Source organism: Paralichthys olivaceus, chromosome 20, assembly GCF_024713975.1.
Source record: "Paralichthys olivaceus isolate ysfri-2021 chromosome 20, ASM2471397v2, whole genome shotgun sequence".
NCBI classification, from domain to species: domain Eukaryota; kingdom Metazoa; phylum Chordata; class Actinopteri; order Pleuronectiformes; family Paralichthyidae; genus Paralichthys; species Paralichthys olivaceus.
The window spans coordinates 15,130,813-15,154,538 of record NC_091112.1 but is presented as its reverse complement, the minus strand read 5'-3'; the positions used below and the strand labels follow the sequence as shown (position 1 = coordinate 15,154,538).

General features: G+C 40.7%; 2 protein-coding genes and 1 long non-coding RNA gene across 3 annotated transcripts; 1 reads left to right on the top strand and 2 right to left on the bottom strand.

The window, feature by feature from the left end:
- Positions 1–2,572: 2,572 nt before the first annotated feature.
- Positions 2,573–4,178, bottom strand: LOC138405945 (uncharacterized). The gene is made up of 2 exons (XR_011239609.1): positions 3,989–4,178; positions 2,573–3,048 (listed from the first exon to the last, which is right to left on the bottom strand). It is a non-coding gene; the product is annotated as an uncharacterized lncRNA (long non-coding RNA).
- A 154-nt stretch (positions 4,179–4,332) lies between these two features.
- On the top strand, positions 4,333–6,784 carry ndufs6 (NADH:ubiquinone oxidoreductase subunit S6). Its single transcript, XM_020090367.2, has 4 exons — positions 4,333–4,511; positions 4,816–4,869; positions 5,783–5,905; positions 6,649–6,784. The coding sequence occupies exons 1-4, from the start codon at positions 4,368–4,370 to the stop codon at positions 6,715–6,717; spliced, it is 390 nt and encodes a 129-aa protein (XP_019945926.2). The 5' UTR covers positions 4,333–4,367; the 3' UTR covers positions 6,718–6,784.
- A 4,910-nt stretch (positions 6,785–11,694) lies between these two features.
- irx4b (iroquois homeobox 4b) lies at positions 11,695–16,186 on the bottom strand. The gene is made up of 6 exons (XM_020090564.2): positions 15,774–16,186; positions 15,281–15,469; positions 14,887–14,999; positions 14,356–14,512; positions 13,925–14,078; positions 11,695–13,829 (listed from the first exon to the last, which is right to left on the bottom strand). The coding sequence occupies exons 1-6, from the start codon at positions 15,816–15,818 to the stop codon at positions 13,246–13,248; spliced, it is 1,242 nt and encodes a 413-aa protein (XP_019946123.2). The 5' UTR covers positions 15,819–16,186; the 3' UTR covers positions 11,695–13,245.
- Positions 16,187–23,726: the final 7,540 nt, after the last annotated feature.

Below are 23,726 nucleotides of genomic sequence, written 5' to 3'. Positions count from 1 at the left end.
GAAGCAGACGCGCTCCGTCACCATCCACCAACAGCATCCGGTGGTGACTTTCAAAATAAGATTCCCGTGTCTCGCACATAGAGTATATAAAAAGGTCTCGGATCAAGGTGATAGATCTCAGCGTTCATTTTTTATTTTATTATTTTAGGGTCACATTGAAAAGGTAATTTAGCCATGATATTATATCTGCATAATGTAGTGTGTATTATGTGTGTTATATAAAACAAACACAAAATAAAACTTTGGGGTTTTGGGTCGGGGATGGACCAAAGGGCGGGGCCAGGGGGGCTATGGTCCCGCCTCTAAAATCTGACTGGCCCCTGAAATGCCCCTGTCTTGATTGTAATATTTTTTTGAAATAAACTAGTCACTTAACAACAATAGCCATAAAACTAAATATGACATCATCTGTGTCTCAATCCAGGTGCAGCATCCTCCTAAGGTTGCATTTGAAGAACAATTGCATCAGCTAGACTGTCCCATTTCGAAGGCTCTTCTAAAATGACTGACAAATGCCAGAGAATCAAGGGCTCAAACAGGTGGATCCTTCCCAGTCCAACCTATTCTAGGATTCATTGTGCTTTATTGATTAACCGGTTTTTAAGAGGATATGGCACCTGCAAGCTTCAAGACCTCAAACGCTTGAGAATCACGCTTTGACTCAACCTAACAGCTAATGGTACGCATTTAAAAAAAATAAATAAGGGGCATTAAAACTTTCTTGGCATGTCCAACTGCAGCTCAACAATGGTGGGACAAGCTGGTGATGCTGATCAATGAGACTAGCTGTCGACCAGACTGTCTCATTTCCGTTTGACCTTTGCAGTTCCTGAATTGAGGCACAGCTATAGTGTTAATAAATTGTTGGTGCTCTCATGCACAATGTGCTAAAACAAGAAGCAATACTCAAATTATAATGAGTTGTGGTTGTTCTCAAATCTAGTGAACAAGGAAACACAATGTATACCTTATTGAATCAGGAAATGTGAATCACTGACAAAACTTCCTCAATGTGCAATTGTGCTCAATTTGTCCCCCGCATTTCTCATGGTAACATTTGTGTTAAGATGGACAAAATGCTTTTTGCACCTAAATACACCTGATTCCATTTGTGCAGCATCTAGTCACAGGTGTGTCTAGTATTTTGTCAATCCTATTTGTTTCAATAAGGTGGAGGGTAAATATAAATAAAACCTCTCTTTACAGGAAGAGAGGAACAGTGTGGCTAATAAAGTAAGAGCTCGGTTTTTTTTTATGAGAGTAATTATGTGCCATGATCCTGTGATAAAATCAGCAAGTTGATCTCAAATCCACTGAATTCATCAAGAAGAGGGAGGGTTGTTTGAGGAAGTGCTTATTTTCTACATGACAGCGACTGCTCACTTAAAACAGACTTTGTTGTCTTATAACCACAGACGACAGATTTACATTTGGGCCGACTGGTTCATCAACTTCACAGCAAATATGCATGTGTTCATCTCACAAACCTCTAGGTACTAAGCTGCTCACTGAGTTGTAACTACTAATGATCCCTGCTGAACTTTGGTAGTTAATTCAAGGTGAGAAAACTCTCTTACTGACTCGTAACAGAATGCTGCATGTAGGATAAGATCTCTCTCTCTCTCTCTCTCTTTTATTGTGTGTTTGTCAGGTGCTTCAGTGGAATTCCATTGAATAATAGCAAATATGTGCTCTCTGAAATCAATACTCAGATGAAACAACAAAGTATACTTGCAAATTCTCCAGATGTTCTAAATTGTAACTCCTTCAGCAAATATTAACAAGAACTATTTTTGCAGGGTGGCAGTTTCAGTCTCAGTATTTGTTGCCAAACACATTTCAAACCAGACAGGTTTCTATGGCTGCTTTGTTTTCGTGTCACAGTCTGTCAGTGTTGCTGTGTGCATTGTGCTTTCTCTGGCTTTCAGAGGTAACACAATTGGTGTGGCCATAGAGAGAAACAGATAGATTTTCAACAATGCAAGAAGAGAAAACCTTCAACAGATGATTCTCTTGTGTTTCTTCTGTTAGGATGAATACTGATTTGAGTCAACCAGAGGATGATAGGGACAATGTATGAAGGGTAACACTGGTTAGAAAGAGGGCATCAAAGAGACATTTGTGTATTTCAAAAGCAGGCTCAATCCTGTATGAATGTAGCAAAGACTTTGGCTCCCTCATGTGGAAGACTGACAATCAACAGGCGAATAATCAACTGAGGAGCTAATTTGCAGATCCTTTGACAATATTCAGATAAGCTAGTACCCAACAACTTGTGGTGCATGAAATATAACATATTGTTTCAAATAAAAAAAGATATAATAAGTCAAGCAGCTGTCTGTAGAAATCTGAACTACATACACCTGTATTTTCAAGGCTTTGCAAACTGGACCTTTTTATTTACTGACACTTAGGAGGCTTAATATCATATAAAATGTTTCCCTTGTAAAATGTGCAGGAGGTTAAAGGAAATCCTGGTTCACAAAATGTCAGAATTCTGTTTCTTCACAGTGATAAAATACGTATTTTTGACCATTAGAGGGAAACAGAGTGAAAAAGACTATAAAAGATATTCAGCCAAACAATTTATTATAACAGCACAGTTGTTTTGATTGTTCACAATTTCAAAGCAAATTTTCAAACCTCCATCAACATTTTAGCCCTGCCTCTGCTTGTGTCTTGGATTTGTCTTGCAGAACACAAACAAATGTCCCCTTCGTCGAACAAAGAAACAGTCTTTGCAACGCCTCTTCAGGGCAGACTTGGTTTTCATTCCAGTGGAGGGCTGGATGCAGGGAAGATGCCGACACTGTCCCAACAAAGATGGTCCACATTGAGCGGGGGAGCCAGTCGAGGGAGGCTGGATGGAGCAGACTCTGGCTGATGAAAGGAGTAGGGAGCGGGGGGCTGCAGTGAGGGTGCAGAGACATCTGTAAGCACTAGCTGCCGGTGAGGACAAGCTCAGATTTAAGCTGCTCATCTGGGCCACTTGGCGAGACAGAGAGGCAGCCAAGTGCTTTAACAGCAGGGGCATCATGGTGTCGAAGGCTGCAAAGAGGAGAAGATAAATAATTCAGATGCAATTACTGTTGCAAAATGTATCAACATTTTTGATATAAGACTCTCTGTTAATCTGAGGTTTGCTTAATACATATAGTGGTGTAGAGCTAAAATGATTATTCGAGCATTAGTCCTTGATCACAGAGAAAGCCGTTAGTTTCTCAGGTTCCAGCTTCTCAAATGGGAAGATATGTTGCGTCTCGATGTTACATATTATAATAAACATAATATCTTTGGGTTTTGGATTTTTGGTAAAACATTCAGTACATTTGAAGAAACATTCTCTGGTCAAGGGTATGGACAGATATATAAAGATAGATAGATGTGAATGTGTTAAAGGGGTAACATCTGGGGCATTTATATAATTAGGAACTGAAACATGTAGCTCAATGTACAAGTTAAAAAATTTTTGAAAAATAAGGTGATACGCTTTTATACATAACCAATCAAATTAATACTTTTTATAACGGGACGGTGTCATAAGCTTTAGCTTCAGCCTACACCTTTTACATCTTTATTTATTTGTTATGCCCTTATTTACTTTGTTGTTTATTGCAAACTGTCTGGTGGAAATTGAATATGTGGATCAGAATGAATTGATATATTACCAATATAACAGAGCCACAATGAATCATTACAAAATGTACATGATATGATCCAAACTGCTACGTAGTCTGATTATTACAGCATTAATACACTTACAAAGGGTAAACAAAGTGTCACGTTTAAAAGCTGCTATCTTCCTTCCCTGTGCAGTGAACACATGTCAATACCACTGCCCGGTGTTACTGTAGCTTAGCTGTGGGACATGCCAAGGAGACTAGCATGTGCTAACCTGCTAGCGCCAAAGACAGACATTAAAACCACCGAAACCTCAATATTCGACATGACTCGATCTTTTCATTAAATGCAGAGGACGTGAACAAACCTGTTAGATATTCGCTGGGTGTTTAAAAGTGGTTTATAGTCACGAATGTTGCAGTTTTAATAGCAACACTACAGCTGCAGTTCATCCTTGTGGGCATACAACTGCTTCCGGTTTTCGATAACACAGGGGTACATTGTGCCCTCGGTTGCGCCTGTCAGACAATTTCCCTTTCTTAATTTATATAAATAATGTATATCGTGGCGTTATAGAATCATTGATATGATAAAGATGAGGACTAGACGTTATCTTCAATAATAAATAACTACATATAAGGCCAGAGAAAGCACTCAGTGCCTGTGAGACAAAACCCGGGTTAGCTAATTTCACTATATCTAAGCCTCCCTACAGGGCATTCTGGGAAATACAGGCTGGTGTAAACATGGCTGCCGCAGTGGTCAGAGTTCTGTCCTTCAGTAAAAATGCTAAGGTGCTAGCCCCGGCTGTGAGGCTCAGTGCTGTGCCTGTTCGCAGATACAGTTTAGAGGTGTCCAGCACCGGGGAGGCCATCACTCACACCGGCCAGGTAAGGATTAAAGCCGCCATTTCTCTACTATTGGTCACACCGGGTGGCCTGATGCTAGCAAACATTAGCCTAGCGTTTGTGTGGCTAGCGGGGTTAGCGTGTCAGTTCATTCCTCCAACATTTGAGTGTGAACCATTGATTACAACAATGTTCAGGGAGGGTCAGTGTATATTTCTGTTAGAAAGCACAGTTCATGCTTTAGCTCCCTGATTCAGCCCGTCAATCACAAGTCGGGAGCTAAATGTTGTGTTTAGAAGTGTGTTATGTGTTGTGTTGTCTTTAACTCCAAGTGTTTTCCTCGCAGGTGTTTGACGAGAAGGATCCCAGGAGAGCCAGATTCGTTGGCAGACAGAAAGAGGTATGAAGCAACTCACATTACTTTAATCAAACATTCTCATTGAGACTGTTGATCTCTCTCTCAATAGAGGTCCAATAACAGGAGTTATTCATAATCAGCAAATACAGTTTTAATGGATAGAAGCAACACAACAAAGACTTAAAACTAAGCAAACTTAATAACAGGTGGCAGCTATTTTCAATGGAAATGTTTATTGATACCAGGTTTGTTGGATGTAGAATAACAGTACAACGTGAGGCTGTGTGAATAACTGCTGCTGTCTTTAACTAATCCCACAAGACATTTTTAAAACTTGGTAAAGAACACACACATGGTCTCAATGTCTGTTCCTCATTGCACCACACAATGAAACCAGTACACATTATTGTTCAGAAGCCTTTGGAATACTTCACCAGAGGAACTTCACTGTCTGTCTTTAAATCCTCTCTCAAAATGTGCTTTTACTTCATTTTCTTAGTCATTACTTATGTTTTCTATTCTTTTCTTTTACCATAACTTTCAAATGATGTTGTATTAATTAATTTGTTCCCCTTGGTTTTTGAATTTAAAGTATATCATTTGCTGTTTTGTTATTTCTATTTTTCCCCTTTGTGAAGCACTTTAGAACAGCTGTCTAGACAGATTCACCTAATGTTGCTTTATTCATTTAATTGTTAAAAACATTCAGTGCTCACTACTTCACCCATTATAAAACAAAGTCAAATGTCTAAGAAAACACATCAGTCTTCAGTTTAACCTTGAATACGTCTATGGAAGTTGAACAAAAGGAAAACCTTCCAAAGCTTTGGAGCAGCTATAGTGCACTCACACAGGATAGACAACATTTGTGGGATCTGTATCATAAAGAATGTACATTACTACCTCATTGTGTCTGCTGTATGATAGTTACAGAAATCATATTGTTTGTTTCCAGGTGAATAAGAACTTTGCCATCAAGTTGGTGGCAGAAGAGCCTGTGTCTGACATCGAGGCCAGAGTTGTGTCCTGTGATGGAGGTGGGGGAGCTCTGGGACATCCCAAAGTCTACATCAACCTGGTAAGAGCCTGCACACACAATACGCATACACATTTTTTAGTGCTTAGTCAGGGCATTTTGACCATACTTAAAGGCATGTGCATATTGTAAGTGTTTGGGCCAACCAGCAACCTGGGTTCATACCACCATAGTGTGTGTAGTTACCATCTGTTCACTTGTTTTTGTGGCTCAAAATGACAAGGTTAATTGTGTGTGTGTGGTTTATTTAAAATTTATAGTCCGTCTTTATCATTTTTGACATGATCTATGTGATGACCCCCGTAGCCCTCAAAAAATTTCAGGGGCTTCAAAAAATAGTACTGTGATCAAGAGAATTTTTTCTCTCTTACATCATGTCAAGAAATCATGTTTCTGCAGAAACCTGACAATAAACATATTAGAATGTTTAATCTTTTGACACATGCATTTTCTGAATGAATGAGTTCATACTTAGGGGCCTACATAGAGAGAAACTAGAACACCGGGGGAGTGCATTCCTCCCCTGAGGCTAACGCCCTGTCTTACTATTTTAAAGTAAGTGGGGAAAAAACAAAACATGGATGAAAACACAATCTCCTTGGTGGAGTTATTGAAGGGAAACTGTCGTAGTTGTCATCATAACTTGTGTCATTTTATTTACTTAAATATGATCATTCATAAGTCCTCCTCAGCTGTTGAAATATTCCTATATGTATTCCTTTAGTCATCCCAACAACAGGTTATGCAAAGGTCCCAGTTGTAAACACTGTCTGTGTTTTTTTCAGGATAAAGACACAAAAGTGGGCACATGTGGGTACTGTGGATTACAGTTCAAGCAGAAGCATCATCACTGAAACATTTCCTCTGTCTTTGCTTCTCTGTATAAATTGCCATATTGGTTAATAAATTATATCTGTCTAATCTAAGTGTGATCTTCTTAATGAGGCCTGTTGAAATCATCATTACAGCATTGTCCTCGGCTATAATGTTTACAATCAAACACATACATTTAAATGTTTGTTATCAAAGGTTCAACTGACTGAGAGTGTAAACATTGATTCAACTGCTGCTTCTGCTCAGGTGTAATTCTCTGCACGGGTAGTTGGTGGGTAAGGATGCAGTTCACATAGTGACAGGCAGAGGTCAGCATTGTCCTTTACACAATGTTAAGATAAGAGGACAAAACAAATAATGAAAGGCTACTTGGTACAGAAATTAAAGCCATGATTTTTGCTTTGTTTGCCACTGATAAGACCAAAGCTTGGTATTGGTTGTAAAACTGAGATTTGATTTCAACTATTAAAAAGCCAGTGAACTAAAGCCACAGAGCTCCTACTGTATGTCATCTGCTCTGTTGTGTGCAGAAGCAGGATTTCTTTATTTTCCTACATGAATAACTGCTTGTCATTGCAGTGCTTTCATCAATAAGTAGATGAGATGGGTCTGTTTACTGTAAGGAACACTTGAGGGAACCTTAGCATTCCTCGTGCACCCCCCACTCCACACACACACTGCGCTGTAGAGTCTCGTTCTTCCTCTTGATGTCTTCTGCCGGGAAGACGTCAGGAGAGAGCCAGCCTGATAAGACACAGCAGCGCGGAACAATACATGTTTGAAGAAGATCATATATATATTTCATCAGGCTTATTCTCCATAGACCTCTGCATGCCAAATTGGCCCGCGCCTGGCTCCGGCTCCAGACAGCACTAGCCTGTTCTGTCCCCAGTGATGCAGCCAGTGGAACTGCATTTTCCACACCATGGAGCTCAGGTTGGGAAGACTAGTCAGGCTGATATAATTGGCCCTGGTGACTCGTGGAAGTGAGGCTTGTGCTGTAGTTAACCTCATCTATAGTCGGACCACTTTGGATGAGTGAAGGGGAGAGAGGTGCATTGTTAAAATGAGGCAGGCGAGCCGGGTCAGTGTCAGAGAGCCGGATGGTGGGTCTTGCGGTTGGTAAAGTTGAAGCGGTTCAGAGGTGGTGGTTGATTGAGTTGGAGGCATTGCCGGGGGCAAAATCTTCAGATGAAACTGAGCATATGAATTGTGCTGAATTAAACAGCACTGTGTTTTTGAGCTGGGTTTAACTGCTCCCTTTAATTATTCACTGCTCTTAAAGGCATCACCCAGCATAATGTAATGCTTTTCAATATTATGTCAAGTAACTGCAGATTATAAAGGTGGACTGAACCAATTTTCAGACAATTTCTATCCTCATTCAACCCTGAGCTGTCAATGGCTACATCCAGTTATCCTCGTTGTTTCGGTATAATATTAAATAATAATAGCAAATACAGCTCTCAAGCATAATATGACCTGCAGCGCTGGGTTAGACCATTCAGACTAAGATAAGCTTAAATAAGACAGTAATAATATTGAAGGTCTCCTCACCGCTGAGCCACACAGTAGATAATGGAGTTAAATGCCATTGAATTCTTTAACACAGCACCCCTCCACAACAATCACTCACTCCACACAAAACATCCTCCTCATCGCCGTAATTGCCCTATTAAAATATTTCTCCTTTTAAGATGTGTCACATTACAGACCCCGAGGCTCATTATGGAGCTCCCCGCAGCCAATTATCTGAACCTCCATGTCTAGAAGCCACTGTGACCAAAAGGGGCTCATAGGCAGATCTGGGAGCAGCCCGTCTTTCTTAAATCCACACTCGCCACACGAGAGGCAAAACAGAAAACTGACCTTTGGTCATTGTCTTGGGGCGACTCCACTCAGCGCCACTTTAGAGTCAGGTGACAGAGCTTCTGACCTTTACCATGGAAATAATGACTTGTTCTTGTGCCAGGAGCTCTGGAGGGGTTACCACAGGGAGCGAGACACCTCTGGCGACATGTGACAGTTTTTGTCGGAGAGAGTTTGCACTCAGCACTTTGATAGCCCCGGAAAACCAAAGTATGTGTGACAAGACGCAAGAGACTTAGAGCCGTGTGTATAAGTATGCCATTCCGTGTGTGTGTGTGTGTGTGTGTGTGTGTGTCAGTGTGTTTGAGTATGCGACACAGACACACACGGTGTTGAAAGGAAATAGGTGTCAGACAGACAGTGAAGAGAGGAGCAATTTGAAGTTGTCAATACTTGCTGTGCAGACATTCCAACTGAAATTTCAAAAGAAGAAGTGAATCAGGAACAGGGTTGCAGGGTTCAGAATTAGTAATATCAGCAATTAATGTAAGTTATTACTGTGTCACTTTCTCCCCCCATCACCTTTACGTCATCATCTGTGTCCATTCTTCCATAACACACAAAGGGCCAAATACCTCCCAATGGTGTGAGCCAGACAAGTAAACATTGGGTCCGACATTCCCCGACCTGTATAGCAACACACTGCGGCTTAATCACATTATATGGCCCAGGGAGCAGGCCTTCGTGTCAGACGGCTGTTGAGTGGCTAGCTGGTGTATGGAGAGCAGACAGAGGTGAGGTGAGATGAGTGGAGGGTCCGGGTGAAGAGGGGGGTGTGGAGAATGTGGAATGAGAGAGGGATGAGGGTTTTGGAAGGAAGAGGAAAGGAAGGTGAGCTGCAGTGGAGCAGATAGAGTGTGACAAAAGGGGGTGAGATGATCTAAAGTAAATCTCGTAAACAAAGAAAAAATGCAAACCACAAGTCAGAAAACTGCCATATTGTTATTTTGACATCATAATTGTACCCTTGCATCTGTAAAACAGTTTTAACTTCACAATTTTTGCTCTTCACACATTCCCCAAAAGGAATTATTTGGAAAACCTTGTATTGTTATTTAGTAATCAATTAGTCAGAACAAGATGTTTGAAGTTTTGGCTGACTATGCTTGTACTTTAGAATATCGGCTTTGAAATTTTAATGTTTCGTCAAATAAATACACTGTCAACAAAAGTAAGATTAAATAGCACGCTGTGAAGAACAATTTCACAAGTTTCAGGGATTCTCTGAGGATGTCTGTTATCAGTATTTTCATATTAGAATATATTATTCACAATTTTTAGTATTTTAGTATTTGTATCATATCATATTTAGTAATATGATATATTATATTAGTAGACTGCATCTTGTAATGTGACAGGTTTCACTCATTGTGAGTGCAGTTCACCTCAGTAACAGATTTAAAGCATCTTTCAACTATTTGTTTTGCTGTTGTGCAACTCTGGCCTGTACTGTAATGGTTTCTCATGGTGTTTATCACAGTACGCAGTTGTTTTCAGCAAATATGCTCTCAAATCCAACCAAAATGACCAAACAGCAAACAGATATTAAAAAAAGTGTTTTAGTTAGTGGAGCAGTTAGAAGCTTCAGAGTCAAATAATTCTCTCAAAAGTTGGTAAAGAACAAAACAGACCAAACAGGTTCAGCAACTGTGAATTAATACATAGCGTCATGTCTTCAAGGTGTGTAAATTTGCAAATGTTTGTTTAAAAATACAGTTAACTTTGTTGTCACGACTTGTCTCTGCTGCTCCCAAGTGCACATCAACCTTGCTTAGAAAATAATAATAATAAATAGAAAACTATTTATTTGTATTTTTATTATTGATGAAATGAAGATTTTAAGGGAATAAAGTAATGACATGATATCTTACCATACCCCTGGGTTTGAGTTATGTCTTTAAACAAATATCAATAGTTTGAAAGGCTGCGCAAAATAGTAAAAAGCTTCAAGATTCAATTTTGTTTTTATTTACACTGAAAACATGTGAACTTGGATTTTTTTTTTTAGATTATTTGAATAAAAAGAGACTGAATGTTCGGCACCCAGCTGCCGTGTTTATACGTATGTTTGCTGTCGTGTCTCAAACAGCTAAAGGTGAGGACACTCCACTCAGCACTGGACCGACCTCTTATCTCACCGTCATTCTGTATCTGTCATAACTCCACACCTTTCTCATCAACTAAAGATTTTACAAAATTGAATCCGTTCTTGAGACAAATATTTGCAACAATACAAAAACATACATCTGCAGCGTACCTCAAAGAGAAAGAAAACTTTACAGAAATAAGAAGTCAGATGTCATTATTTATCATCTTGAATCTTACTTATTTATGAGGCAGAAACAGAATGAAATTCTCGGTTGAATTCATCCTGAATTATTTAATCTGAAATGGTTAATTCCATACAAAGCCTGGGCAGATCCCTCCTCTGTTCTGATAAATACTTTATCACTGTTCCTAAATCGAAAAACAGCAGGAGGAGAAAGATGGGAGTGAAAAAAACAACTTCTCACTGTTTCTTGTTGTGCTTTGTTTTAGAAAGTGTTGGTTTAAATGTTTTGTGCTAAATTTGTGAAGATTTCTTTAATAATTGAAGTTGGAGGAAATGTTATTGTATTTATATATATATGTATATAACATATTCAGCCTCACTGATCCCAGCCTTATCTATCTGTTTATTTTGTATAATGCTTCTTATTGGTCGTATCAGAAAATCATCTAAGTGGATAAAGATGTAACACTTTCTTAAAATTACTTAAGAGGTTTTATGAAGTATTTTGCACACAGTGGATTTTCTTGCAGTCCCACGTTGACAAAGTCAAAAGCCGCCTAATGAAAAGGGACGCATCGCTGATTGCAGCTATATCTGGAGCCGAGGTGGAAGTGGCATCGATTTAACAATTTAGCAGTACCCTCCTCTGTGTGTTTCCATTAGTCACGGCTGAATACCACCCACTTCCCCCCTTTCACTTCCTCAAAACTCACACATATGCGCACACACACACACACACACACACAGCTGGGAAGGTATATTCCACTATCCCTGAGCAGGGTTTACAACATTTAAACGGATAACATTAGTGGTTTCAGCACAGTGGACAGCGGACATAAGGGCACACACAGAAAACTTTGCCATGCTACAGAATACACCTTTTATTTTTGTGACTCAGTGCATGTGCAGGCTATAGTGCATGTGTACAATATTGTATATTTTTTATGTATGTGAATCGTACAACCTTGCTTCAGGGACGTGTGTTTGTGTATGTGGTCACAGTTGTCCGCTCACATTTGTCCATAAGATTTGTCCATAATTGTTGACAGAGAGAGAGAGGCCATATCAAAATGTCCAAAAAGGATGATACTTTGTTTATTGACCATTCGCTAAAACCCTTTGCCAAACAGCAATTTTCCATTTGTAGCTCAGCAGCCATAATTTGGCTCGGCATCTTTTCAACTGTGGGATTTCTTCACATATTGAAGACATGTGCATGAGACCTATTTAGAGAACTATACTGGACAAGTTTGGGGTGATGGGTTGACATTTTATAAACCTTCCAAAACCAGAAATAAAAGAGCAAAGGTGTAAGAATTGGATTGAGCTGAGACCGTCAGCACGCCAAGGTAACTAGTTTACTACCACCTGTCACCAAGTATAAGGTTACTTAGGTTATGCTAGTTATTCTCAACTAGCATGCCCTTCATCCATTTGTGTGGTTACATGGTCAAACAAAAGCAACCACTCACATCTAGCAAATCCACGGTGTAGCATTTTCTCATTGTCCGTCCACGAGGCATTCATCCTAACGTTAAAGCTAGGGTTGGCAAAGCTGGAAAAGCAAGAGCGGGCTACACTTCAAAAATATGCAACCAATACATCCCATCCCCTCCCATCAGCCCTCTTGTTAAAGCTACGCCCCTAAAACACATTAAAACACAAACGTGACTCGCTCGCTAACTTCTGGTTATCATCTCTGTTTCAGCTGTTTATGTCTCTGCGGCGGGGAGTCAGATGAAATGATTGGTGTTTATTACAGCCCTGCGAGGGCCACAGACACAGACGATGGCTTTTCTTTCTTTTCTTTTTTCAGACGACTTCATTTATTGAGGTCTATCAAGACATGAAGAGAATTTTAACAAATAAAAAGGATATCCAATAAAACTTACCAATCCTAGCTTTATCAGCCCTGCCCTGCTCTTTATTTAATTTAAGCAACATTACATTTATGTTACAGATGCAAAACGGGCTGATTACTCCACATTTTAAAAGCCTGCGTGTCTTCTTTAATCATTAAGTGGTGATGGTGCCGACCTTCTTCCCCGTGACATGAAACTCTCGCCTCAATCTTTTCCTGTCAATCTATGTGGCCGTCAAGTGCATATTTAAGACATGTTTACAAACTGCAGTTTTAAAAGTCATTCAGAGTTGGTGTTTTTGAACTAAACTAATTGACAATATGATTAATGAGGAGTTTTTGGAATTTGTATATCTCTGTCTTTAAAAAAAATTACAAATTTGCCGGCTACATCTGCCAAAGTTACACTGCATGAATGGAAAGATTGATTGGCGTAGCAACAGTGACTAAAAGGGTGGTGCTCAGCAAATGGTCAATCGTCACAACAACACAATATAGACTTCATGTCCAGCAGTCTTTGAAATATTCCGTTGTTGATGAGTTGGACTACAAAGATGACGTAGACCGAACAAGTTCAAAGTGTTGTCCAGGTATTCTGACGTCTATCGCGGCGTCATTAAAGCCTTTCCACACTTCAGCTGGTTTGGGCTGTTGGAAAGGCGGACCATGGAATACTCCGTCCACCCATTCTCTGAGCGTGGCGACTGGTGATTCCTGTTGCCTGTCTGCCTTAGTGAGCCCCATACTTGATGGATACACAGGAGAGGAGGAGCCGTTGGATGAGAGCATACAGGGAGGGTACTCTGGCTGCAAGCTGCCATCCAAAGACGCAGCAGTGTGAGCGATGGACCATATTTTCGGCTTGACATCTGTGCCTTGAAGGTCTGGGTTTGGAAAGAAGGAGGTGTTTTGGTGTTGGACTGGTGTGAGTCTGGGGCAGTCTGGGGACAATCTGTCTTTTCGGTGAAGCGGTTCAGGGTTGTGTGTGAGGTGCTCGTGTGGGAGATCTGTGTTTGGGTTTTCTCCATCGTCCTCAGGTAGGAATTGTGGCTTCGGTTCAGAGTCAGAAGCGTCAGACTCCAGCAGGTCGAAGTCCTCGAGATCACTCTGCAGGTCGGCACATTGTTGATCTGCAAAAATGAATCATACAAATAATACTCAGTTTATACATGCTACCTTAAAACAGTACAGAAATGCATTGACTGGTTTAAGCCTTCTGCTTTACCAGGATGGTCTTTTTCATCTTTAACTGGCTTCTCAGCTTCATCACTGTCATCATCACATCCTCGATCATCAGAGCCTTTACAAGCTCGCGGTGACCACGTCACCTTGTTCTCCTTCTTCAGCCTCCTGCGTGCATTGGCAAACCATGTAGACACCTGAGGGAGAGAGCGAACAGAGGTCATAAAAAGAGATAAAATCAAAGGGATAGTGGGAAGAAGGAAGTTACGCAGCCATGAAGGGCAGATTGAAAGAAGGGAAGTGAAGGAATGGAGAATATAGGAAGTAAGGAAGAGACTCGTGTTAAAATTCAAGTGTAAAGTAAGCAGTGCAAACAGATAAAGAAAAAGTTGAAGGAATGGATTGAGAGAAAATACTAACTAGGACTCATGGGCAGTAGAGTTGAAACTTGTAATAAATGTAAGAGATATTCACCTGTGTGAGAGTCATCCTGGTGATGATAGCCAGCATTATCTTCTCTCCCTTTGTGGGGTAGGGGTTCTTCTGGTGCTCCTGCAGCCAGGCTTTCAGGGTGCTGGTGGTCTCTCGGGTGGCATTTTTGCGACGAGAAGCACCATCAGAGCAGGAATACCTGAAGAAAATCGTAATGTTACACAATATTCATTTCTGTCTTAGCAGAAATGAGTGAGTGAAATTCAGCATGGAAGAATGGACCCTGTATTTTATGAGTAACTATGTGGGGTATTAAATAATATATGAATGATCTCTTATAGGATAGAAACTATACCATTGAGAACAATAAAACCACTGTAAAAGCGCCACCATTTCCAGCCACTGAATCCCAGAGAGGATATTATAGGTGTGGTATAATAACAATACCAAGACAGTGAGGAATATGACACATGATACATATTTTTATCTCTTTGTCTCTATTCCTTAGCAGGACGTCTAACACAAAGATACAAATTTAAATGTGGAAAAAAGGACAAACAGACGATGACTTACCCATATCTGTCATAAGAATATTGTCCAAATGTGTATTCATAGGGGTAGTAGGCAGGAGTCTGAGATGTCCCCACATGCACAGATGCAGCCCCGTCTTTTGGATCCAGTGGCCCCTGAAAAAAAATTGGCACATAACTCACATAAATACAAAATTAATCAGAATCCCTGAATAATTCCAACAACAGGAACACTCCAGTGACTTTAGAAAAAAGCTGGAAATTATTGACTTTTTTTTCTGTTTCAAATAACATTACCATATCATTTCAGACAAGGTATAGTCTTCAAAAATGACAGGGTCCCTGCTTCCCTGATGCGTAACTACGATTCTTATGTAAGAATTTTGGTAAATATTTGTAGAAAGGATCTTATGAATGAGCTGGATTGTGAGACTCACTCTGGAATAGAGCGCTGTGGCATCGCTGGTGCAGGTGTTGTAGTAACCTTGGCTCTTTGGGTAAGGGCCGCTGTAGACTCCGATGCCGGTGCTCGGGGTGAGCTGGGGCCCGGGGGAGCGCAGCACCGGGTGAGACGGAGGGGTTCCCGGTTCCAGACAACCAGCCAGAGAGCTTGAGGTCATCAGAAACTTTTGGAAGAAAATTGTTCAATTTAGACAATTCGTCACTGAGAAAGAAGTTTGCTAACATTTAAAACATATAGATACGGTAATACATTGCATTAGAAAATCGTCTCTTAACAGTTTTTTGTAGACACTGTTGTTGTTGTTGATGGTTTAGGTTAAATCTTGAAAGACATGATTTAAAAGAACCACGAGAAATAATCTGGAGGCGGAATTGTCATGTTTTAAGAAGAACCTAGAGTATATTCACATGGCTCAAGTCAAGTCTCAACTTAAATGTCGTTAAACATGCTTAAGATATTGACAGTACCTGCGGTGTGGTGGAGTATGGGTATCCCAGCTGAGAGTAAGCCATGGCACAAATCAGATCTCACAGGCAGGAGCAGGAGCGCAGACCCGAGACCACAATCAACAGCATCCGTGGCAGAGGCAGACTTTCACCGCTGTCACTAGTTCCGAGCGAGTTTTGCGTTTATCATCTACCACCTTATCCAGACGGGGACGCGCGGACATTTACGCACCACTTTCATTTTACGCACGGCGAAGAACGGTCTTCAAAAAGTAACTTCTCGACTCCCCCTCCGGTTCCGCCTCACTCAAGCCGCTACTGCAGCTTCTGCAGTGTCCCTGCTGAGGTTACAATCCAAAGCGAGTGTGTGTATCGGTGTGTGTGGGTGTATATATGTGTGTGTGTGATCAAACCGTTCATCTCTCTGTGATGCGCTCTTTGGCTTTTAAGGCGCGTCTCTCTGACGTCGGCGCAGGATTCTGGTGTGTATGTGTTATGTGTGTGTTCATATCAAGACGAAGAAACTCACCTAATTAACCCCCCCCCCCCCCAAAAAAAAACCACCACCACACACACATACACTTATCTAATAGAACTACCTCTCACACGTGCAAGTGCGCCCCCCCCCCCAAAAAAATAAGTCTCCAGGCAAAATGAGAATGTGATCAATTCTCCTCTCTCTCTCACACACACACACGCACACTCACACGCACACACACTCACACACACAGTTGTTATGGCCAGAAGGGGGATCAGGAACGTGATGCTGTTGACACCACATTGACACCAGATGATTGATGACTACAACCTGATATTAGCATAATCGTTTTGCCCTGTAGTTTAGATAAGTTGTCACCACAGAGAAATCTCCCTGTCATCCACATATTCATGAGTGGGGAAATTTCAGGTCTCCTCCGAGCAAATTAATCAAAGAATAAACACTCCTCCGTATTCCCTTGAGTAAGCACCTTTACCAACTGAATGGCTTGTCATGTTTTTAATAACAGTGTCTTAAGCTGCCCAGCTGAAGTGGAAACATTACTTCTATTTCTTCTCCTTTAGAATTTTTATTCATCTTTTATGGGTCAAGAAGGACAGGGAGCGGGGCAAGTGTGAAAGGGATGTGGGGTGGTGTTAAAATATTTGAGTGAAAATGGCAGAAGTAGTGATGTTAAGAAAAGGGGTAGAGGGCAAGCGCTACAGAGGTAAAGGAGTAAGGAACTGTACAGAAACTCCTCAGGATGACGAAGGGGAGTTTGTGGTAGTGGTTTAAGTGTATTTAAATTTCTAAATTTGATCATCAGATTGATATGAACTACCTAAAATCTCATACACCATCTTTGAGAAAAATCAATTTCACATGTATTTTTACACTAGTTTGGTACATGTCCTATCCACTAACATGAAGGAGGCAGGGTTATTGACATATCCTGCAGCCAGCCACCAGGGGGCAATTAAGACACTTAAGGCTTTAATTTTGTGGAGCCGTCATGTCGTCCATCTTAAAATACTGTCTATGATTTTAACACAAGCGTTTATTTTTTCCGTTCCAGGAAGTTTTTGTGCTCAGACTAAACAGTTTTACAACCTTAACTGGATGTTTTCTTCTGGTTACCATGATGACAGAGGTCATATTATTGTTAATAACTAAGGTCTGGTACTTCTGCCGCTGTTACACTTCCATGGTTCCAACTTAGGAGTTGTAGGTTAGGTGGAAAACATTACGAAAGAAATTGTGCTTTTTCCCAGTTTTCTCGATCAACTTAATGCTTGATTAGCAGTTATTTGTCATAACTACATTATTTTGAGATTTTGGGGGCAGGTATTGTCATTTATCTTCCTCTTCATGGACCTTTTTATATATATCTAAAAACAATTTCAAAATTTACCACCACTGCCACATTAATACATTTCACACAGTTCCTTCTATTGGATTAGTATATGGAGGGGACAATCGAACAGCCACATCAATGAAAAGTTATGAGAAAGAGAAGAAATAAGAGACAAAAGAAGAGTTGGCAAAGAACCTTTGGATGCAAGACATCCAACATTGATAAACACAAGGGGGAAAAGAGGGAAAGCCTAAAGAGGCAAACTTGAGGAGCTGAGGAAATCATTAATAGCCAGGGGATCTGAAATGGAGCGAGGGGGATGTGGAGGGGTAAAAGGACAGAATATTCCCAGTGCACCCAGAGTAAGGTTGGAACAACAGAGCCGCATCACCAAAAAGCATCTCAGGCCCCACCAGGGAGAAAGCATCTGTGTACGGGCCCTTGATTGACATTCCATTTGTCCCGTGAAAGGTGCTCATATACCGAACACGGACTAACTGTCTCTGCCTCATCTGTGCTCAAAGCTTGGAAATGAAGTTATCTCCCCGTGCTGGCTTTGCACGTCTTCACACAAAACACGTGTCACTCAAAGAGAATGGAAATTTGTTTAGCCGGTGACAATGAACACGACTGTGTTTAATCTTTGCATTCTATAGTTTACTGGGAAAAATAACTTGTGAGGTTTCGATGAATGAGCAGACGATGGTGAGTCTGAATTCAACTTCCAAAGCATTTGTTACCTTCTTCCTGGGTAGAAAGAATGAATATAAAGCACACATTACACACGGAGGTGCACAGATTATGTTATTTCCTTCTTTTTGAATATTCAATGAACCACTTATATATTAATATATGATGTGTTTATAAATTTATAGCATTCCTCCAGTATATATTTCTTAAAGCTCTGCGTTCGTTAGACCGTGATTATATCTTTCTGATCTCGCTCCCCTCACATCAATCATTCATTCAAGATGCTCCACAAGATAAAAAAAAAGGAAAGGAACCGCATTCTTATTCTGTCCTTCCTGCATTCAGCTCTAGCTATTATGCAGTGGGTGGGGTGTGGGGGTTAATGATAGAAGCATGTTAATGTGAGAGCAGGAGGAGGCTTGAACTGCAGAGAGTGTTTGGAGGAGAGCACCAAACAACTCCAATCACAAGTTCCTTCAATCACAGTGCGCTGCATTTGAATATTTTCTACGCTAAAGTCTGAAATCTATGCAATTTTAATCACTGTTTAACATGTAGATGCTTTTTGAGCCGTCATCACGCTTTTTTGCTATTTTACTGAAAATATCTCAGTGGGTGGTGCTGATGGGCCCCAGAATGAGAATGCTTTTAACAACCTGAGTGAAAACATGATTTCATTATTTTGTGAGCATTTGTTTTGGTGAGGCAGTCACACTCGGCAGGAAAATGTCCAGGTAAAAGAAAATTAAAAAAATGTTGTTTACTTGCAGAGTGTTAAGTAAGGAGATTGAAACCAAATATTAGAGGCAGCTGGGGCTAAGAGGGTTGAGCTGGTTGTCCACTAACCAATGGGTCGGTGGTTCGATCCCAGTCTTCAGCATTCCACATGCCCAAGTGTCCTGGGGCAAAACACCAAACACTGAACCTCAAAATTCTCCCATATTGCTTTGTCGGTGCTGTCGGTGAAAGTGCTGCACATAGATGCAGTGTATGAATGTGTGAATGACAAAACTGTACTTTAAAGTGCTTTACTTGGTCGTCTAGACTAGAAAAGCACCATATGAATACAGATGATTTACCTAATATGAAGCTACAGGCAGCAGCCAGTCAGGTTAGTTTAGCATTGAGAGTGGACATAGGGGCAAAAGCTAGTCTGGCTCGTGCCAATATCAACATCTGCAAACCAACACAAAGTGTAAAACATACTGGTGTTATCTCTGGTTGTCTGTCAGTCATTTAATGGAGTGTCCACTGTATCCAACCAAGAAATACCTGAAGTCCTAATCTCAGACGAGGACGAATTAGTCTCTGCACTTGCCGATATTCTGGGGTTTCTGGTGTAGAGAGTAGATATCCGAGCCAGACTCTGTCTTCTGGTCTCATGTACACTGTTTATAGTCTGACTAGTTTCTTTTATCAGTCAAACATTTCTTTCTAATTCAAAACACAAGAACTCATCCTTTGTGTAGGTGGTTTGGGTCCAGACAACCTTTTGGCTAATCTCTATTGACAGCTAAATAAAAAACAGGCAACGTGACCCGCCTCTTTCGATCTCCACACGGATGGTTTACCTGTGGGTAACTAAACCTGATTGGTCAAACTAGAAACAGAAATCAGAAGGCTTCTGGTGCCAAAGTCTTGTCCCTCACATACATATCTTAAGATTAAGATTCCTCTTTCACATATCCCTACATTCACAAAGAGATTCTGTTTACAGAGGTTACTGAAGCTCTCACGTTGCAACCAGACTAGATTGCAGGTGCAATTAAAAACCACCCCCTTGTGATCTTGCACAGTTGAAGTGAAGAAGGAAGAAGTTGTTAATTAATAGTTTTAGCCTCTTTTGCAGAGACTGTGACTGGATGCTCTGTGGGAATGGTTAGGGTTGTTGTTGTTAGTGGGATAGGGTAAGGATGGCAGGAAGCAGTGAACCATGTTATGTACAGTAGTTGCTAAAATTGTGGATGTGGTGGAACTGGAGGAGGTTTACCAACTTGGATCAATGTGAAAAAAGAAACAGATAAAGGTTATGGTACCTTGTGGTATGGTTATAATTTGTTCATGGATAGAAAAAGGGTATGTTGGGTGCTGGGATGCAACTCCCAACTCTTAAAGAAATCAACGAAAAGGAGCAGTCCATCCAACAAGCTCTGAACTACAAGTTCAGTGACAAACACAGAAGCTACTGCTGAAGGACAGATTCCAAAAGTACCACTGAAATATTATCTACCAAATGTCTTAAGGACAAAAAGCCAAATTTCAGCAAATTGATTTTTTCACAGATAGAAAGTGCCTCAGACCTTTAGAGGCAAACCCCTGTCTGCTGAAGAACATCGCCCCCTGCAGGTCTATCAGCCTGGAGGAGTAGAAGAAGAGGAGAGGGCTTTTCTGATGTGGCCACCTTCATCCCCCAACTCCACAGACCAATAACATATAACAGCAATATTACCAGCTGTCTTTGTATCGTATGTATAGATACAGGACCCATGGTTCTGATTAACGAGTACAGTAACACAATATTGTTTTTTTCTATATCTAAATATGTAATTTAATTGTTTTCATCTTCGAGTTGTCAGTAGGAGAAAACATAAGCTTGTGAATCATTTTAAAGAAGATAAAGAAAAACCCTGGATCTGCCCCCTGATCCAGATCTGTAACAGTTTCTTCCTTGACACATATTACTCATCCTTCCACCAAGTTTCATGGAAGTCATTTTAGCAGCTTTGGCATAATCCAGCAAACAAAACAACTAACACTGATCAAAACATAACCTCATTGGTGGAGGTGGATTAAAAAGACATTTCTTTAGATCTGTGTGCTATAAAATCCTTCTATGAAATAGAACAGTAGAGAGTTGTTTCCATTCCAAATTTATATATAAACACAAGGGAAGGTGACTTTCCCACCATTTTTCCAACATTCGCTCAGTGAGAGAAAGGAGGGATATTTAAGAGCAAAAAAAAGGACGGAGGAGGACAAGCGATAAATGGATCATGAGGGGAGGAAGTCGCTCTTTCTTTTTGCCACAAGACACTGTGTACAGCGGCTGCCTCTTGTTAAGCACACCGGCGCCTTGCAAGTGCAAACCAGGCCAGATCCACAAACAAGACTGCCAACACCATACGTGTGTCTGGCTGCTGAGCAGCAGCCATGCTACCTCCTGCTGTCTCCGCTCGACTCTAATAAGAGCCTCCGCGTGGAAGATCTGGAGCTTTTGAACTCTAGAGTGAGACACTTTAAAGGCCCCGGTCCTCCTCATCAATGATGTAAGACACAGGAACAGAGACATGCTAACCCTCTTAGCTGCTGTGCATCGTGTGTGAAAGGAAGTGGACGAGGACAGACAGAGGCAGAGAGGGAGACAGGTTTAGGCTACAGGCAGCTCTTAAGAGTGTGTACAGTTTGTGTTGAGCCCTGGGAGGCCAGCCGTATTCCTCCCCATCACTTCCACTTCATTACTCCTGAAGCGGACATACATTATTCAGCTCTTCAAGCCTCAGTCCACAGGGACCGATAGAGCCTTTAACAAACACTTTGACCCACCTTATCCCGTCTACTGATCCTTCGACTGTTACCCCATCTATTCATTTGTCCATTATTGCACTTGGACTTGATTTCTGTTCTTTGATTGGAAAGCCCTCTTGTTTTTTTATAATTCTCTGGCCCATGATTTTAAGTTTCTTTATCATGTAAAATCATTTTAGTCTTTCTATTAAATAAATCTTTGTATTTTTTGAGTGTGAATCATTACATGATTTCTCCTAGACCTTAATGTGAATTTCTATTTTCATATAGTTTTCTATTTTAGTTTTGCATATTGAGATTCAACAAAGAAATGTACATTATACTATCTGGATGTTACTTAAGTTTGGGATCAATTTGTGCTTAAAATTCACAAACGACCTAATTAAAGTACATAACATAAAATCAGTTACATTTTTCCTGCTGCAATGTCCTTTTACTTTTGTAATTTTATGCCAATTTGTATTTCAGTAAACATTTGAATGTTAGACTTTTATCTATATTTCTACTTCTTCCTTCAGTCCCAAAACATATTCTCAACAATTCTCCGTCAGGGAAAATATTAGTATAAAACAATCTTGCCAATGTATGTGTATATGTGTTTTTAGCAGCTCCTATTAGCCATGCAAGGATCTGCAGAGCATAAGCATAAAGCCATGGTTTAATATTTATAAACTATTTCTTTGGTTATAAAGCTAACCATGTTTTATTACGACTTCCTAATTTAGTTCAAAGTGAATTCTCCTAGAAAATCCTGAAATCCTAGAAAACTGGGGAAGACATTTAATCTCAGAGCCTTGCAGCAGCATCCACTTTACATTCTTAAATTGGGGAATACCATGAAAACGGGAATCAGAACAAGGCTTCACCCAGTGTTTCACATGACTGCTGCAGCATCTCTGCCTGGATCTCAGGTGCCATCCTCTGGTGGTTTAAAGAACTACATCCTGGGGGTAGGGTTTGAATAAAGTTTAGTTTAGGGTCAGAGTCACACATGTAGCTTTGATGGTTAGAGGTAAGATATGAATTGTGGTTAGGGTTAGGTATGTACTGGTCATTGTTAAGATTATGGATGAGGTTTTGATTGGACAATGAATGAAGTCTATGCAAAGTCCCAGCAAGAACAGCTACGCAAACCTGTGTGTGTGTGTGTGTGTGTGTGTGTGTGTGTGTGTGTGTGTGTGTGTGTGTGTGTGTGTGTGTGTGTGTGTGTGTGTGTGTGTGTGTGTGTGTGTGTGTGTGTGTGTGTGTGTGTGTGTGCGTGCGTGCAGTGGTCTCAACTTGCAGTTATTATTGACCAGGGTCAAAAGGTCACCTACAATTGAGTGGGTGACCAAAGACACACAGTGGGTCTGCTTGTCTGCATGCGTGCACTTGGGTGTGGCTGCAGACTTCATGTTACGTCTCTGACCGGACCTCCCAGGACTTTTTGCCACCAGCAGAGTATTTCCTAACATCCTACGGTTCACGACGTGAGTTTAATGTTGTTGTTGTTTTATGCTAATTCTTAATCAGTTTTTGATGTTTGCCACGTTCATACATTTGCATCAGGATGGACGAAATCCCATAATGTTTGTTTAAGATAAGAAGTTAGTTTAATCCTTATATCACACAGAAAATAGTATTAAAAAACAGACGGAAGATCTGGACTATTGTATCAATCTTCATTCTCCAGTGATCATCTATTTGTCACTTTCCCATTAAACGCCGCTGATTGTCTCTGATCTCCTGATTCCACATCTTGAGAGCCGTGCAGCTCCCGCAAGCCTCTTTCTGTGTGCCATGACTGATCGCATATCATCAAACACCATTCCACAAAGTATTAATCCACACCAAATGCTCAAAAACTCATGGTAAGCGCTTGACAGAGACTTGCATGTGATAGCAGTTGATTAAGTGCTTCTTTCTGGAGCGATGACATTCCCCGGAG